This window comes from Procambarus clarkii, chromosome 12, assembly GCF_040958095.1.
Source record: "Procambarus clarkii isolate CNS0578487 chromosome 12, FALCON_Pclarkii_2.0, whole genome shotgun sequence".
NCBI lineage: Eukaryota > Metazoa > Arthropoda > Malacostraca > Decapoda > Cambaridae > Procambarus > Procambarus clarkii.
In genome coordinates, this window is record NC_091161.1 from 5294301 (window position 1) to 5310560 (window position 16260).

A 16260-nucleotide genomic window follows, 5' to 3' on the forward strand; every position below is an offset into this window, starting at 1 on the left:
CAGACATTCCATCTCCTTTGTGCCACCTGGACTTTGGTGGTCGCGCCCGAGATCTTCCTGCGACTCCGCCTTTTCCTGCGCTCGGAGGTGCCTTGTCGGGGCTGCTTACGTTCTGCTTCGCATGTCTCACCTCCGGTTGGTGGTCGGGTGGCTTAGTGGTAGGTGTCCCACCTGCGTACTTCTTCTTGGCAGTAGTATGGGGTATTTTGGCGGTCCTTCCTTTTCCTTCTGTCCCTTCTTAGGTGGCTGCAGTTGTTAGCGTCGGCTTGGTTTTTTTCTGGTGGGGGTATGGGGCTGTCGTCTTGCCACGTACTGTCGCCTCGTTTGTGCGGCGCTCACGGAGCCACTTCGGCTTTCTTTCGTTCTTGGTGTTGTTTCTGCACCGTTAGTACGCTATCTCGTACTTTATTTCACTTCCGGCCTGTTTGTGCGCCGCTTGAACCGTCCTGGTCTCTGTTAAGCGTGCTCTGTCTTCTCCTCGGTTGGTGGTGCCCCTTCGATTACGGTTTGTTTTTTCGTCAGCTCCTTTTCCTGTTGGCGTTTGCCTCTGGGGAGTCGGGTCGCTGGGCTTCTTGCTCCTCCGCAGGGGTTTTTCTGTTCCTTCGGTTTTGGCGTTTTGGTTGTTCGGTGACAGCATTCTCCATCATTTCTGGCACGGGAGGGGGCTGCTGCGTTCCGGAGGGGTCCTTGGGTTATTGGTGCTTTGGTTGGTAGGGCCGGGGGTGTGTCGTGTTTGGCTCAGTGGCGGCACTTCGCTGTTATTTGCGTGCCACGGCCTTTATGTTCAGGGCGTGCTTTGAGTTGATCCGGTTCCATTCTTCCCTGTTCGCGGATGACGGTGTCCCGGGTTGTCAGCCGTGTTCTTGCGACTAGCCTGCCTGTGTTCTTTCCCTATGCCTGTGGCGTTCGTGGCTTCGCTGCTTGAGCTGCCATCTATGCAGCGTATCCTTGATGTCATTTGGGCAAGGATCTTTGGTGTTCGTGCAGGGGCCTTGCCGGTCGTTGTCTCGTGATGTTCCCGGGCCCTTCTTCGGGCTGTGTCGCCTTGGGTTAGCGTTGGCTGCCGGTTGTCTCGCTTCCGTTTAGGGGTGCGTGGTGTCCGCCTCCCGGTTCCTTCCCTTTGACCTTTCTCTGTCGGTATTTAGCTCTGGGGAGCCGACGGGGATCCCCCCAGAAAACCAGCGTTGAATGTAAAGAAACGCCATTTTCTGGGTGAGACCCGGAGGCTCCCCAGGCAACCCTCCCTCCCCCCGGTCGGCGGTTTTTCGCATGTTTTGACATCCAGCCTTAGAACTGATAGGTGGATAGCCGGCATGAGAAATCTGGGGCTCCCCCTTCCCCCTCCCGAGGAGGGGGAAGCTGCGCCTTGCATAGTAGGCCAAAAAGTGCGTTCTGGTTACTAGGTACGACATATATATATATATATATATATATATATATATATATATATATATATATATATATATATATATATATATATATATATATGTCGTACCTAGTAGCCAGAACGCACTTCTCGGCCTACTATTCAAGGCTCGATTTGCCTAATAAGCCAAGTTTTCCTGAATTAATATATTTTCTCTATTTTTTTCTTATGAAATGATAAAGCTACCCATTTCATTATGTATGAGGTCAATTTTTTTTTATTGGAGTTAAAATTAACGTAGATATATGACCGAACCTAACCAACCCTACCTAACCTAACCTAACCTATCTTTATAGGTTAGGTTGGGTTAGGTAGCCGAAAAAGTTAGGTTAGGTTAGGTTAGGTAGGTTAGATAGTCGAAAAACAATTAATTCATAAAAACTTAGCTTATTAGGCAAATCGGGCCTTGCATAGTAGGCTGAGAAGTGAGTTCTGGCTACTAGGTACGACATATATATATATATATATATATATATATATATATATATATATATATATATATATATATATATATATATATATATATATATATATATATATATATATATATATATAAATGTGTACAATGAAAATCAGCATGTGAATGCAATAACATATATCAGCATAAATGTTCCTTGCTACACTGCAATGATCAATCGATCACCCAATCAGTCCTAGAACACATCCATCTGTAGGTAATCCAGCCTACGCCTGCAACTCTAAACTTCAGTATAAAAAACTCCTTGACATAAGAATGCCAACAATCACTCACCTCTCACTGCGTCTTGCACGCTAATGACAACCAAACACTATCAACTCCCTACTAGTAATCCACCAGAACTTCCCCTTCCACCTCTGGAAGTTCACTACCCTGATATCTTCAGGTTCTTCCGGGCTTCACTACCAGGATCCTCTGCAGCTCCTCCAGGCTGCTATCATGAAGTTTCCTTGAGTAACTATGGTGCTTCACCCTTCTGCTAGGGTCCTCCACAGCTCTCTTGGCTGCTACACCATGCAATTTCCTCGAGCAACTGTGGTGCTTCACCACCTCTACAGAAGCACATGACATTCCTCTTCACTGCTTCTCCTCACAGCTCGAGGTCCTCGCCTCCACTACCTTGGAGTCTCATCAACTACTTCATCTGTGCTGGCTTCGAAGTTCTCAGCAACTTCTTCCCCAAAGGACAAACCTGCAACCCATCGACACTCCAATAAAATTGTTTCCCCTTTAACACATAAACAAAAATAATCACACAATATGTTTGCCTCAAACCTCTATCTGTCCTCTACGTACAGTGAGAGTGGACTCCCCCGTTTTGGGCGGGTCCATACTCCACCTCGCCCGGCGGCGGTCCTCACTCACGCTGGGAGGGTCCTTCGCCGTCAGGAGCCGGGCTCCCTCAGTTGTCTGCCAGCACTCAGAGGGGGCGGACGTCGCTCCGTGTTCCTCCCTCTCCACTCTCTTATTTCAGGCCTTCTGCCTTATTAAAACATGTCTAACTTATATATAAACATCGCTACTTTCGCTGGGCACACGACCAACTACAAGCAATCACTATGAACTGGCTTAAATCGTGCTTACCACAGATTATCTGGTCGAGGGCGCTCTCCCTCTGACGGCGTCTGGTCAGGGCGCTCCACACAGCCAACGAAAATGCCTCTGAGCAGCTTATTAAACTCTCCTCGCCGTCCAAGACTTGAGACCACAACGTTCTCAGCTCAATTCCACAGCTGGCACGTCTGCACACTTCTCTTCTCTTCGAGATATATCACTAGGGGTTCCCTTCTGACGGGAGCTCAACGGAGCGCGGCTTTTCCCCTGCGATGTCTGGCCTCAAGTGAGGTCAAAGCCCCTCCAGAAGCGAGCCTCATGCCTCCAGCAAAATGTCCACATCTCCTAGCCAGTCATTTATCTGTTTTCTTCTTCATTGCCAATAATCTCAAATTGTTATACATATCCAAGCAACTATTTTACATATGCGTTATCACCTCAATATTTGCTAGACCTTCCAATCAGGTCAGGCTTGATGAATAACTCTCAAGGAGGGAGACTCGTTTCTCCTGCAGGCTGAGATCATGACATAAGTCAATATTGACTTATTAAATTTACGAGAACGGGTTGGCTGGGTACAGCTGATCGTCGCCTTTTGGGACCCTCTCAACAACCGTCGCTGTGTCACCAACCTGAATGTTCAATTTATATTAATTTAATTCAGAAGTAAAATCAGAGAAAGTTATTTAAAACATTATTATCTGATTCTTTATTTTTCTTGCTGTATTTTATGAAGAACACACCATATTATATCTACCAAGACATTATCTACCTGTTTAATCCAGGCATCTCTTTACCAGTCTCCGCGGTGTAGTGGTAAGACACTCGCCTGGCGTTCCGTGAGCGCTTTGTCATGGGTTCGTATCCTGGCTGGGGAGGATTTACTGGGCGCAAATCCTTAACTGTAGCCTCTGTTTAACTCAACAGTAAAATGAGTATTTGGTTGTAAAAACGATTCTTCGTGGCGGGGATAGTATTCCAGGGAACTGCCCGAAACGCTACGCGTACTAGTGGCTGTACAAGAATGTAACAACTCTTGTATATATCTCCAAAAAAAAAAAAAATCAAGCTCCCTAACACGTCATGGCAACTGTTGTAGGCCTACAGTGTACATACCCCAGCCGTCACACAGATCCCGTTACACTGGCTCCCCGTCTTCTCCTTCCCTCCTTCCTCTCTTCCCTCCTCCCCTCTTCCCCTTCCTCCTCCTCATTCCCTTTCTCTTACCCCTCTCCTCTTCCCCCTTCTCTTTCCGTTCCTTCACATCCCCCCTCCTCATCCCCCCTTCTCTTACCCCTCCCCCCTCTTTACCCCCTTCTCTTACCCCTCCCCCTTTTCTTCCCCTTCTCTTACCCCTCCTCTTCCCCTTCTCTTACCCCTAGCTCCTCTTCCTCCCTCATTCTCATCCCCCCTTCTCTTACTTCTTCCCCCTACCCTCTCATCCCCCTTCCCTCACTCCTCCTCCTCTTCGCCCTCCCCCTCTTACCTCTACTACTTCTACCCCTGCTATTCTCCCCCTCCTCTTCTCCGCCGTCACTTAGTTCCGCCCTCTCCGACGTCCTCCTCCTTGCACCTTCCCCCTCCACCATCTTCCTCCTTCCTCCTACACCTACTCCTTCCTCCTCGACCTCCTCCTCCTCCTCCTCCCCTTCTTCCTACTTGATCTCCTCCTCCTTAATTCCTCCTCGAGCTCCTCTATCTTCTACTCTTCCTCCTTGCCCTCCTCCTCCTTCCTCCTCGCCCTCTTCCTCCTTCCTCCTCGCCCTCTTCCTCATTCCACCTCTCCTTCCTCCTCGCCCTTTTCCTCGTTCCTCCTTGCACCCCTCCTCATTCCACCTCTCCTTCCTCTTTGCCCTCCTCCTCCTCCTCGCTCTCCTCCTCCCTCCTCACCCTACTCCTCGTCCTCCTTCTTCCACGAACTCCTTCCTCCTTACTCCAAAACCACCTCCTCCTTCCTCCTTCCACCTCGCCTTCCTCACTACTACTTCCTACTACTTCTTCCTCACCCTCCTCCTCCTTCCTCCTTACTCCTTGCCCTCCTCCTGCCACGCCCTCCTCCTCCTTCTTCCTCCATCCTACTCGCTCTCTTTCTCCTTCCTCCTGTTTCCACCTCGCCTTTCTCCTCCTCCCTCCTCGCCGCCCTCCTTCCTCCTCTCCCTCCTCCTCCCTAAGTGCAGTATGGATGCACTTCCATACTCCCCTTCCCCTCCTCTTCCTTGACTTCTGTAGTTCTGAGGTGTTGCATGGTGAGTTGTACTCACCTACATGCACGCACCTAGTTGTTCTCGTGTAGTTGTACTCACCTACATGCACACACCTAGTTGTTCTCGTGTAGTTGTACTCACCTACATGCACGCACCTAGTTGCTCTCGTGTAGTTGTACTCACCTACATGCACGCACCTAGTTGTTCTCGTGTAGTTGTACTCACCTACATGCACACACCTAGTTGTTCTCGTGTAGTTGTACTCACCTACATGCACGCACCTAGTTGTTCTCGTGTAGTTGTACTCACCTACATGCACACACCTAGTTGTTCTCGTGTAGTTGTACTCACCTACATGCACACACCTAGTTGTTCTCGTGTAGTTGTACTCACCTGCATGCACACACCTAGTTGTTCTCGTGTAGTTGTACTCACCTACATGCACACACCTAGTTGTTCTCGTGTAGTTGTACTCACCTACATGCACGCACCTAGTTGTTCTCGTGTAGTTGTACTCCCCTACATGCACGCACCTAGTTGTTCTCGTGTAGTTGTACTCACCTACATGCACGCACCTAGTTGTTCTCGTGTAGTTGTACTCACCTACATGCACTCCCCTAGTTGCTCTCATGCAGTTGCACTCACCTACTTGTATCCATCTAGCAGTGTTCACCAAGATGTACTCACCTAGCTACATGTACTCTCCTAGTTGCACTCATGTTGTACTTGCCTAGTTGTACTCACCTATTTGTACTTCAGTGATATTTAATGTAAAATCTACTATAATACAGATGCATGCGATAAAGAGGTATTTTGATGCACTCAAATTTTTTATTAGAAAAACTGGTAGATTAAATGTTGCGGTTGTCCTTCATATACCTATGCAGCAGCATTTTCCATTTATGTTGATGTATTATGCATAAAGTACCAAAATATAATTTAAAAACATTAGTTATACGTTTGCACCAAAGGTCCATGAATTGAGTGACTGAAATTAACGTATTTTATATGTTAAAAACGACTTTATATAAATACCATATATAAATGTCACCTTTCTGCGACCAACGTCAAAAACATCAAAAAACACATTTAAGATGGTTTTCACATTTTTCATCCAGATGAAGACCCTAATCACAGCTACTCTCCAAGCACCAGGCGCTAAGATATTTAAATATTTTATTTGTACTTGAATAAAGGTACATATTATTCTTTGGGATGGTAAATAATGAGATGTAAATAATAGCATTCATTTATTACAACAGTGTTTATTAATACATAGTTCTTATAAGACAGAAACGTGAATACAGGTCTTCAAATACATACAAGAGTCCAAAGAAGGCTTCGTGTATAATTATATATATAATGATAACACAGGAAGCTTGAGGTTCATATCATGAGGCGGCAGTCAAGTGTGAGGTCAACTCATGAGAGGGCAGTGAGATATTAGTGAGGTTGCAGGTCAAATGGAGCACTGTCAGCTCCTACCACATCCTCAAAAAGGTATCTCATTTACTACGTCCACTGCGATATTGTTTTCCTTTGCGTTCACAACGATTCCAATCCCTTCCTCTCTCTCTATTTGATTCTCTTTCTCCACGATTTTTTCGGTGATGGGGACGATGGGCTGGAGATCCTCGTCGCTGACGTTGTTCTGATCTGCTGCGATGTCTCTTTCTCGACCTTTCCTTGCCTCTTTCATGATCTGTCTTCTGTGAGTGACTTCTGCGAAGCTTTTCTCTTTCTCTGTCACATGGAAGGCCTCGGTGTGGGGAGCTAGAGTGGCCTCTGCCATCCTGGTCGTCACAGAGTGTTGTTCGGGATGGCTCTACTGGATCATTTCTTGGTCTTGGTGGAGGAAAGATGTCCTCCTCATCACTTTCCCTCTCGTGGTTGTCCAAATCATCATTTAATACGGATACTCGACCTTTAAGCTCGTTGTTGGCTTCATGAATCGGTCTCTTTTGGATCCTCGGTAAAATTATATCACATGAACATTCATCTCTTAATAAACAATCAATATATTCATCCATGTGAGTAAACTGGAACTGGCCGGAACGGTCAATAACGCGTAGTTTCCTAAAGTCATTAAGGAGAGGTTCCAGGTACTTGTAACAATTCAGTGATCCACATACAAGTCTCAAGTAAAATGCCCCCAAAGCACGAGCATACTTAAAATCCTCTTGTGTGATGAATTCTATAATTATGTCAGTCTCAGGTTGGATCTGGAGCATCTTTAGCACGAGAAATAGGAATGGCGTGGGTATGCTGTTGGCTCCGTGAACACCACCAATACACCTGAGGGCTATTGCTTTGTCGACTAGTAATTCCGCCGAGAGGGCACAGCATTCTTCTTTCCAGTATCTAGAGTCGTATATCCTAGTTCTTATAATTTTCTCAACTAAATACTGGGGGTTTGTGCCGTGAGTGCCCCGGGCTTCCCTGATCGTGCGGTTGGCCATTTCGCCTACTGATTACAGAGGCCATGTTTAGATTGATTGATGAGAGAGAGAGAGAGAAGATTAAGCCACCCAAAAGGTGGCACGGGCATGAATAGCCCGTAAGTGGTGGCCCTTTTGAGCCATTTCCAGTATCAATAGATGATACTGGAGATCTGTGGAGGTGCGACTGCACCCTGCGTGACGGGAGATGTCTCCCGGACCAAGTGGTGACCAGATGGTGTGCCATGTTTAGGATGGAGGCGTATTTATTAGTGTCCTAGAGAAGAGGGTAGGAGTCAGGTGTCAGTGAGGGATAGAAGACGGGTGGGGAGGAGCAAGATTATGAGAGCATATGAATATAGAAACAAAGATAACTGCAGAAGGCCTATTGGCCCGTACGAGGCAGCTCCTATTTATAACCACCCAATCCCACTCATAAACATGTCCTTCCCGCGCTTGAAACAATCGAGGGACACCACCTCCACCACGTTATGCGGTAATTGGTTCCACAAATCAACAACCCTGTTACTGAACCAGTATTTACCCAAGTCTTTCCTAAATCTAAATTTATCCAATTTATACCCATTGTTTCGTGTTCTGTCTTGTGTTGATACTTTTAATACCCTATTATTATCCCGTTTGTTGTGTCCATCAATCCACTTGTAAACATAAGAACATAGAACAAAGGCAACTGCAGAAGGCCTATTGGCCCATACGAGACAGCTCCTATTTATAACCACCCAATCCCACTCATATACATGTCCAACCCATGCTTGAAACAATCGAGAGACCCCACCTCCACAATGTTACGTGGCAATTGGTTCCACAAATCAACAACCCTGTTACTGAACCAGTATTTACCCAAGTCTTTCCTAAATACAGATTTTTAAAAGTTTCCCAAAAACGTATGCAACAAAATGAAGTGTATCATTATTTATAAAATCAATAAATCTACGTAGATAAGAATAATGACGTAAGTTTTTAGAGGCGTAAACTCTACATATAGTGTGCAAGTTTCATGTAAATTGAATAATAAATAAAGGCTGTGAAACCAGATCTAGTTGTAAAAGTTGGAGTTGCGTAGCGCGCGCGACAAGTTACTCTACTCGCGGTCACTCGTGACAATGCGTGATTTACGCATTTGCGGCCAGCTCGTACCTTCTATGGAGAGCTCGCATGCATCTAGCTTTCAATGCTTGTCTCTTGTTCGTTTGGTAAGTCATATTGCAGTACAAATAACAATAATAGCATGAGTTCTGGGAGATATTGTGAGAGCGCGTCAGCGATAGAACCACTCCCCACGAGAGACATACAGTCACTGAGGGCCTGAGCCACGTACCACCCTCTCTCTCACACAATACTGTTGCCAATGAGTGAGTTTATATTCATTTTATGCATAACATGTTATTTTCAACGCTATTACGAAAAATAAGACTTCTACAACGTAAGATACAATACCCCGCGGCGCACTCACGCCGCGAGGACCAGATTCACGAAAGTTGCAGCGGGAAATTTGACTCTACGTTATTTTTCAAGATATCATTAAACGGTTTGGACCACAGTGTTGCCAGAACGTTGTAGTATTTTTCGTAATTTTTCGTAAATATTCCATTTTTCTTCAGGTTTTCGGTTACCATGGCTCCTTAAGCTCTTTCAGTTTAGCATCATCATAGTACTGGTTGTGTCTGACCTGTTTACTAGTACTTCTTTTTGTTTGGCGTGACTCACTATTTTTGATGGCCTCATAGGTATTATTTATGAGGTCATCATAAAACTGTTGTACATTCTCAGGCCCATAATTGTTATACCAATGTTCTATGCTGTCTATAAAGAATTTTTCTTGCTCTTTCCTTACTGTTAGCCTGCGTCTACTCAGCTTAAATTCTTACTAATCATAACTCCCAGATCCCTTTCGCAATCTCAACACCATCTAGCTCGTATCTTGTAACTCTATCATCATTACCTAACCTCAGAACTTTACATTTATCAGCATTAAACTGCATCTGCCAATCCTTTGACCATTTCAAAACCCTATCTAGATCAACTTGAAGTGAAAGTAAGTCTTCTTCCGAATTAATTTCCCTACCGATTTTCGTATCATCGGCAAATTTGCAAATGTTGCTACTCAAACCTGAATCTAAATCATTTATATATATATTAAACAACAGAGGTCCCAGGACCAACCCGTCCTCGACTCAAGTCCATTACATTCAGCGGTCAACCCCACAGACGCATTCAAAAATTTTAACATGCTGTTCATTCAAAACGGGCTAACCATCCAGTGTGATGGGGAATTTTTAGCATCACGTAACTAGCTTTTTGACACTGTACTCCCCCTTCATGTAGTCTAGGGTAGCTGCACAAATGCAGATGTACCTAATGTATTAATAAAAAAAAGGAATACCTCCATACACCTATTCTTGTAATGGTAGTGCTTACATATTTGCACTTTAACATACACATCAAAAGTACACGCACACACACAGACCAGCACAACCCCACACATGCACAAAACCACCCACATACATTAGGCATTTTTACTTAATTTAAAATAGAAACGTTTAAAAACATTAGTTATACGTTTGCACCAAAGGTCCATGAATTGAGTGACTGAAATTAACGTATTTTATATGTTAAAAACGACTTTATATAAATACCTTATATAAATGTCACCTTTCTGCGACCAACGTCAAAAACATCAAAAAACACATTTAAGATGGTTTTCACATTTTTCATCCAGATGAAGACCCTAATCACAGCTACTCTCAAAGCACCAGGCGCTAAGATATTTAAATATTTTATTTGTACTTGAATAAAGGTACATATTATTCTTTGGGATGGTAAATAATGAGATGTAAATAATAGCATTCATTTATTACAACAGTGTTTATTAATACATAGTTCTTATAAGACAGAAACGTGAATACAGGTCTTCAAATACATACAAGAGTCCAAAGAAGGCTTCGTGTATAATTATATATATAATGATAACACAGGAAGCTTGAGGTTCATATCATGAGGCGGCAGTCAAGTGTGAGGTCAACTCATGAGAGGGCAGTGAGATATTAGTGAGGTTGCAGGTCAAATGGAGCACTGTCAGCTCCTACCACATCCTCAAAAAGGTATCTCATTTACTACGTCCACTGCGATATTGTTTTCCTTTGCGTTCACAACGATTCCAATCCCTTCCTCTCTCTCTATTTGATTCTCTTTCTCCACGATTTTTTCGGTGATGAGGACGATGGGCTGGAGATCCTCGTCGCTGACGTTGTTCTGATCTGCTGCGATGTCTCTTTCTCGACCTTTCCTTGCCTCTTTCATGATCTGTCTTCTGTGAGTGACTTCTGCGAAGCTTTTCTCTTTCTCTGTCACATGGAAGGCCTCGGTGTGGGGAGCTAGAGTGGCCTCTGCCATCCTGGTCGTCACAGAGTGTTGTTCGGGATGGCTCTACTGGATCATTTCTTGGTCTTGGTGGAGGAAAGATGTCCTCCTCATCACTTTCCCTCTCGTGGTTGTCCAAATCATCATTTAATACGGATACTCGACCTTTAAGCTCGTTGTTGGCTTCATGAATCGGTCTCTTTTGGATCCTCGGTAAAATTATATCACATGAACATTCATCTCTTAATAAACAATCAATATATTCATCCATGTGAGTAAACTGGAACTGGCCGGAACGGTCAATAACGCGTAGTTTCCTAAAGTCATTAAGGAGAGGTTCCAGGGACTTGTAACAATTCAGTGATCCACATACAAGTCTCAATTAAAATGCCCCCAAAGCACGAGCATACTTAAAATCCTCTTGTGTGATGAATTCTATAATTATGTCAGTCTCAGGTTGGATCTGGAGCATCTTTAGCACGAGACATAGGAATGGCGTGGGTATGCTGTTGGCTCCGTGAACACCACCAATACACCTGAGGGCTATTGCTTTGTCGACTAGTAATTCCGCCGAGAGGGCAAAGCATTCTTCTTTCCAGTATCTAGAGTCGTATATCCTAGTTCTTATAATTTTCTCAACTAAATACTGGGGGTTTGTGCCGTGAGTAGCCCGGGCTTCCCTGATCGTGCGGTTGGCCATTTCGCCTACTGATTACAGAGGCCATGTTTAGATTGATTGATGAGAGAGAGAGAGAGAGAAGATTAAGCCACCCAAAAGGTGGCACGGGCATGAATAGCCCGTAAGTGGTGGCCCTTTTGAGCCATTTCCAGTATCAATAGATGATACTGGAGATCTGTGGAGGTGCGACTGCACCCTGCGTGACGGGAGATGTCTCCCGGACCAAGTGGTGACCAGATGGTGTGCCATGTTTAGGATGGAGGCGTATTTATTAGTGTCCTAGAGAAGAGGGTAGGAGTCAGGTGTCAGTGAGGGATAGAAGACGGGTGGGGAGGAGCAAGATTATGAGAGCATATGAATATAAAAACAAAGATAACTGCAGAAGGCCTATTGGCCCGTACGAGGCAGCTCCTATTTATAACCACCCAATCCCACTCATAAACATGTCCAACCCGCGCTTGAAACAATCGAGGGACACCACCTCCACCACGTTATGCGGTAATTGGTTCCACAAATCAACAACCCTGTTACTGAACCAGTATTTACCCAAGTCTTTCCTAAATCTAAATTTATCCAATTTATACCCATTGTTTCGTGTTCTGTCTTGTGTTGATACTTTTAATACCCTATTATTATCCCGTTTGTTGTGTCCATCAATCCACTTGTAAACATAAGAACATAGAACAAAGGCAACTGCAGAAAGCCTATTGCCCCATACGAGACAGCTCCTATTTATAACCACCCAATCCCACTCATATACATGTCCAACCCATGCTTGAAACAATCGAGAGACCCCACCTCCACAATGTTACGTGGCAATTGGTTCCACAAATCAACAACCCTGTTACTGAACCAGTATTTACCCAAGTCTTTCCTAAATACAGATTTTTAAAAGTTTCCCAAAAACGTATGCAACAAAATGAAGTGTATCATTATTTATAAAATCAATAAATCTACGTAGATAAGAATAATGACGTAAGTTTTTAGAGGCGTAAACTCTACATATAGTGTGCAAGTTTCATGTAAATTGAATAATAAATAAAGGCTGTGAAACCAGATCTAGTTGTAAAAGTTGGAGTTGCGTAGCGCGCGCGACAAGTTACTCTACTCGCGGTCACTCGTGACAATGCGTGATTTACGCATTTGCGGCCAGCTCGTACCTTCTATGGAGAGCTCGCATGCATCTAGCTTTCAATGCTTGTCTCTTGTTCGTTTGGTAAGTCATATTGCAGTACAAATAACAATAATAGCATGAGTTCTGGGAGATATTGTGAGAGCGCGTCAGCGATAGAACCACTCCCCACGAGAGACATACAGTCACTGAGGGCCTGAGCCACGTACCACCCTCTCTCTCACACAATACTGTTGCCAATGAGTGAGTTTATATTCATTTTATGCATAACATGTTATTTTCAACGCTATTACGAAAAATAAGACTTCTACAACGTAAGATACAATACCCCTCGGCGCACTCACGCCGCGAGGACCAGATTCACGAAAGTTGCAGCGGGAAATTTGACTCTACGTTATTTTTCAAGATATCATTAAACGGTTTGGACCACAGTGTTGCCAGAACGTTGTAGTATTTTTCGTAATTTTTCGTAAATATTCCATTTTTCTTCAGGTTTTCGGTTACCATGGCTCCTTAAGCTCTTTCAGTTTAGCATCATCATAGTACTGGTTGTGTCTGACCTGTTTACTAGTACTTCTTTTTGTTTGGCGTGACTCACTATTTTTGATGGCCTCATAGGTATTATTTATGAGGTCATCATAAAACTGTTGTACATTCTCAGGCCCATAATTGTTATACCAATGTTCTATGCTGTCTATAAAGAATTTTTCTTGCTCTTTCCTTACTGTTAGCCTGCGTCTACTCAGCTTAAATTCTTACTAATCATAACTCCCAGATCCCTTTCGCAATCTCAACACCATCTAGCTCGTATCTTGTAACTCTATCATCATTACCTAACCTCAGAACTTTACATTTATCAGCATTAAACTGCATCTGCCAATCCTTTGACCATTTCAAAACCCTATCTAGATCAACTTGAAGTGAAAGTAAGTCTTCTTCCGAATTAATTTCCCTACCGATTTTCGTATCATCGGCAAATTTGCAAATGTTGCTACTCAAACCTGAATCTAAATCATTTATATATATATTAAACAACAGAGGTCCCAGGACCAACCCGTCCTCGACTCAAGTCCATTACATTCAGCGGTCAACCCCACAGACGCATTCAAAAATTTTAACATGCTGTTCATTCAAAACGGGCTAACCATCCAGTGTGATGGGGAATTTTTAGCATCACGTAACTAGCTTTTTGACACTGTACTCCCCCTTCATGTAGTCTAGGGTAGCTGCACAAATGCAGATGTACCTAATGTATTAATAAAAAAAAGGAATACCTCCATACACCTATTCTTGTAATGGTAGTGCTTACATATTTGCACTTTAACATACACATCAAAAGTACACGCACACACACAGACCAGCACAACCCCACACATGCACAAAACCACCCACATACATTAAGCATTTTTACTTAATTTAAAATAGAAACGTTTAAACATAAAAACAGTATTGCTGAATACAGCATTTAGCAAACAGTGTTATAATTTTTTTTTAGCAAGATCATAATAAAAAGTAAATGTTTCGCACACCTATCATACAACTAAGTCACAGCATTCACAATTTATATGTATAATGTACATAAATTTAATATTTTAACATGAACAAAATATTTTTTTAGTAAATAAAGGTGAAACTAGTGTAAGAATAGGCAGCATTTGCTGTATTACATAAAGAAATACTTTTACCATTCTTGGGTTAAAGGTTGCTCATGTGCTTGTTCAACCACACATGAAACTTCTCTCTCCCCACAACCATGTTGAAACTTTGGTGAAGGTTTCCAAAACGTTGTGTGTTTGCTGGGTCGCATTGGGGAGCTTTCTGTTCGGCAGACATTCCCTCTCCTTATTTGCCAGCTTGGGCTTCTTTGGGGGTAGCGCCCAAGATCTTCCCACGACTCCACCTCTTCCTTGGCTCAGGTGAACCTTGTCGGGGCTGATTCCGTTCTGCCTCACGTGTCTTGCCTTTGGTTGGTGGTCTAGAGGCTTCGTTGTTGGTGTTCCACCTGCGTGCTTCTAGGCTGCAGTGTGGGGTATTTTGGCGGTCCTTCCATTTCCTCATGTGCCTTTTTAGGTGGCTGCAGTTGTTAGCGTCGGCTTGATTTTTCTGGTGCGGGTTGGGGGCCGTCATCTTCCCACATACTGTCGCATCATTTCATGCGGCGTTAGCGGAGCCGCTTCGGCTTGCTTTCAGTGTTGGTGTTGCTTCTGCGCCGTTAGTGAGCTGTCTCGTGTGTTTCACCTCCGGCCTGTTCATGCGCCGCTTGCATCGTCCTGGTCTCTGGTCAGCGTGCTCTGTCTTCTCCTCAGTTGGTGGTGCCCCTTTGATTCAGGTTTGCTTTTCGACGGCTCTTTCCTGTTGGCATTTGCCTCTGGGGGTCGGGGTCACTGAGCTTCTTGTTCTCTTCCGCAGGGGTTTCTGCTCCTTCCGTCTTGGCGTTTTGGTTGTTCGGTGGCAGCCGTCTCCATCTTTTCTGGCACGGGATGGGGCTGCTGCGTTCCAGACGGGTCCTTGGTTGGTCAGGCCGGGGGTGCATCGGGTTTTGTGTTCAGTGGCGGCCCTCTGCTGGTATTTGCTTGCTGTGGCCTCTATGTCCAGGGCGCGCTTTGAGTTGATCCAGTTCCGTTCTTCCCTGTTTGTGGGTAATGGTGTCCCAGGTTATCCGCCGTGTTATTGCGACTAGCCTGCCTGTGTTCTTTCCCCATGCCCGTGGCATTCTTGGGTTTGCTGCTCTTGCTGCCGTCTGGGCGGCGTGTCCTTGCTGTCATTCGGGCACGGATCTTTTGGCGATCGTACAGGGATCTAGCTGCTCATTGTCTCGTGTTGTTCCAAGGCCCTTTCGGGGCTATGTCGCCTTGGGTTGGCGTTTGCAGTCGGTTGTCTCGCTTCAGTTGAGGGGTGTGTGGTGACCGCCTCCCGGTTCCGTCCCTTTGACCTTCCTCTGTGGGTAGTTAGCTCCGGGAAGCCGACGGGGCTCCCCCCAGAAAACCAGTGTTGAATGTAACGAAACGCCATTTTCTGAGTGAGACCCGGAGGCTCCCCTGCAACCTTCCCTCCCTCCGGTCGGCGGTTTTTCGTGTGTTTTGACATCCAGCCTCAGAACTGATGGGTGGATAGCCGGCGTGAGAGGTCTGGGGCTACCACTTTCCCCTCCCACGGAGGGGGGGGGGAGCTGCGCAGACAGCGGCGCGGTGACGTGTGACGTCATACTAGTTTGCTTGTTTTCTGTTGGGGAGTTCTATCCACTAGTTCGGCTTTTGGTAGCAATTTTAACCAGAATAGGGGTTTGTTTTGGAATGCTTACCTATCTGGATGCTTGACCTGGTCGATGGCAGACATAGAATGCTTCCAACTACTCGGAGGTTTCTATAGGCCATTGCTCCCCTTGCCTCTCTGAGGGGGCCAGGTTCTGGCTGTGGTCCCCGGTAGGCCCTAGAACTCTATACACATGACTGATGCCAAAGTCTGACAT

General features: G+C 45.0%; 2 protein-coding genes and 1 pseudogene across 2 annotated transcripts; all 3 read right to left on the reverse strand.

Moving 5' to 3' along the window:
* Nucleotides 1-6666: 6666 nt before the first annotated feature.
* On the reverse strand, nucleotides 6667-7620 carry LOC123753001 (pre-mRNA-splicing factor 38A pseudogene; annotated as a pseudogene).
* Nucleotides 7621-10268: 2648 nt separating this feature from the next.
* Nucleotides 10269-11251, reverse strand: LOC138364187 (pre-mRNA-splicing factor 38-like). Its single transcript, XM_069323512.1, has 2 exons — nucleotides 10912-11251; nucleotides 10269-10276 (listed from the first exon to the last, which is right to left on the reverse strand). Exons 1-2 carry the CDS (start codon nucleotides 11249-11251, stop codon nucleotides 10269-10271), a joined length of 348 nt encoding a protein of 115 aa, XP_069179613.1.
* Nucleotides 11252-11362: 111 nt separating this feature from the next.
* On the reverse strand, nucleotides 11363-11680 carry LOC138364188 (pre-mRNA-splicing factor 38A-like). The gene has a single exon (XM_069323513.1). It carries the CDS (start codon nucleotides 11678-11680, stop codon nucleotides 11363-11365), a length of 318 nt encoding a protein of 105 aa, XP_069179614.1.
* Nucleotides 11681-16260: the final 4580 nt, after the last annotated feature.

Bases quoted from the DNA above. Each gene is read 5' to 3' on its own strand.
- LOC138364188 (XM_069323513.1), bottom strand. From the start codon at position 11,680: ATGGCCAACCGCACGATCAGGGAAGCCCGGGCTACTCACGGCACAAAC.
- LOC138364187 (XM_069323512.1), bottom strand. From the start codon at position 11,251: ATGGATGAATATATTGATTGTTTATTAAGAGATGAATGTTCATGTGAT.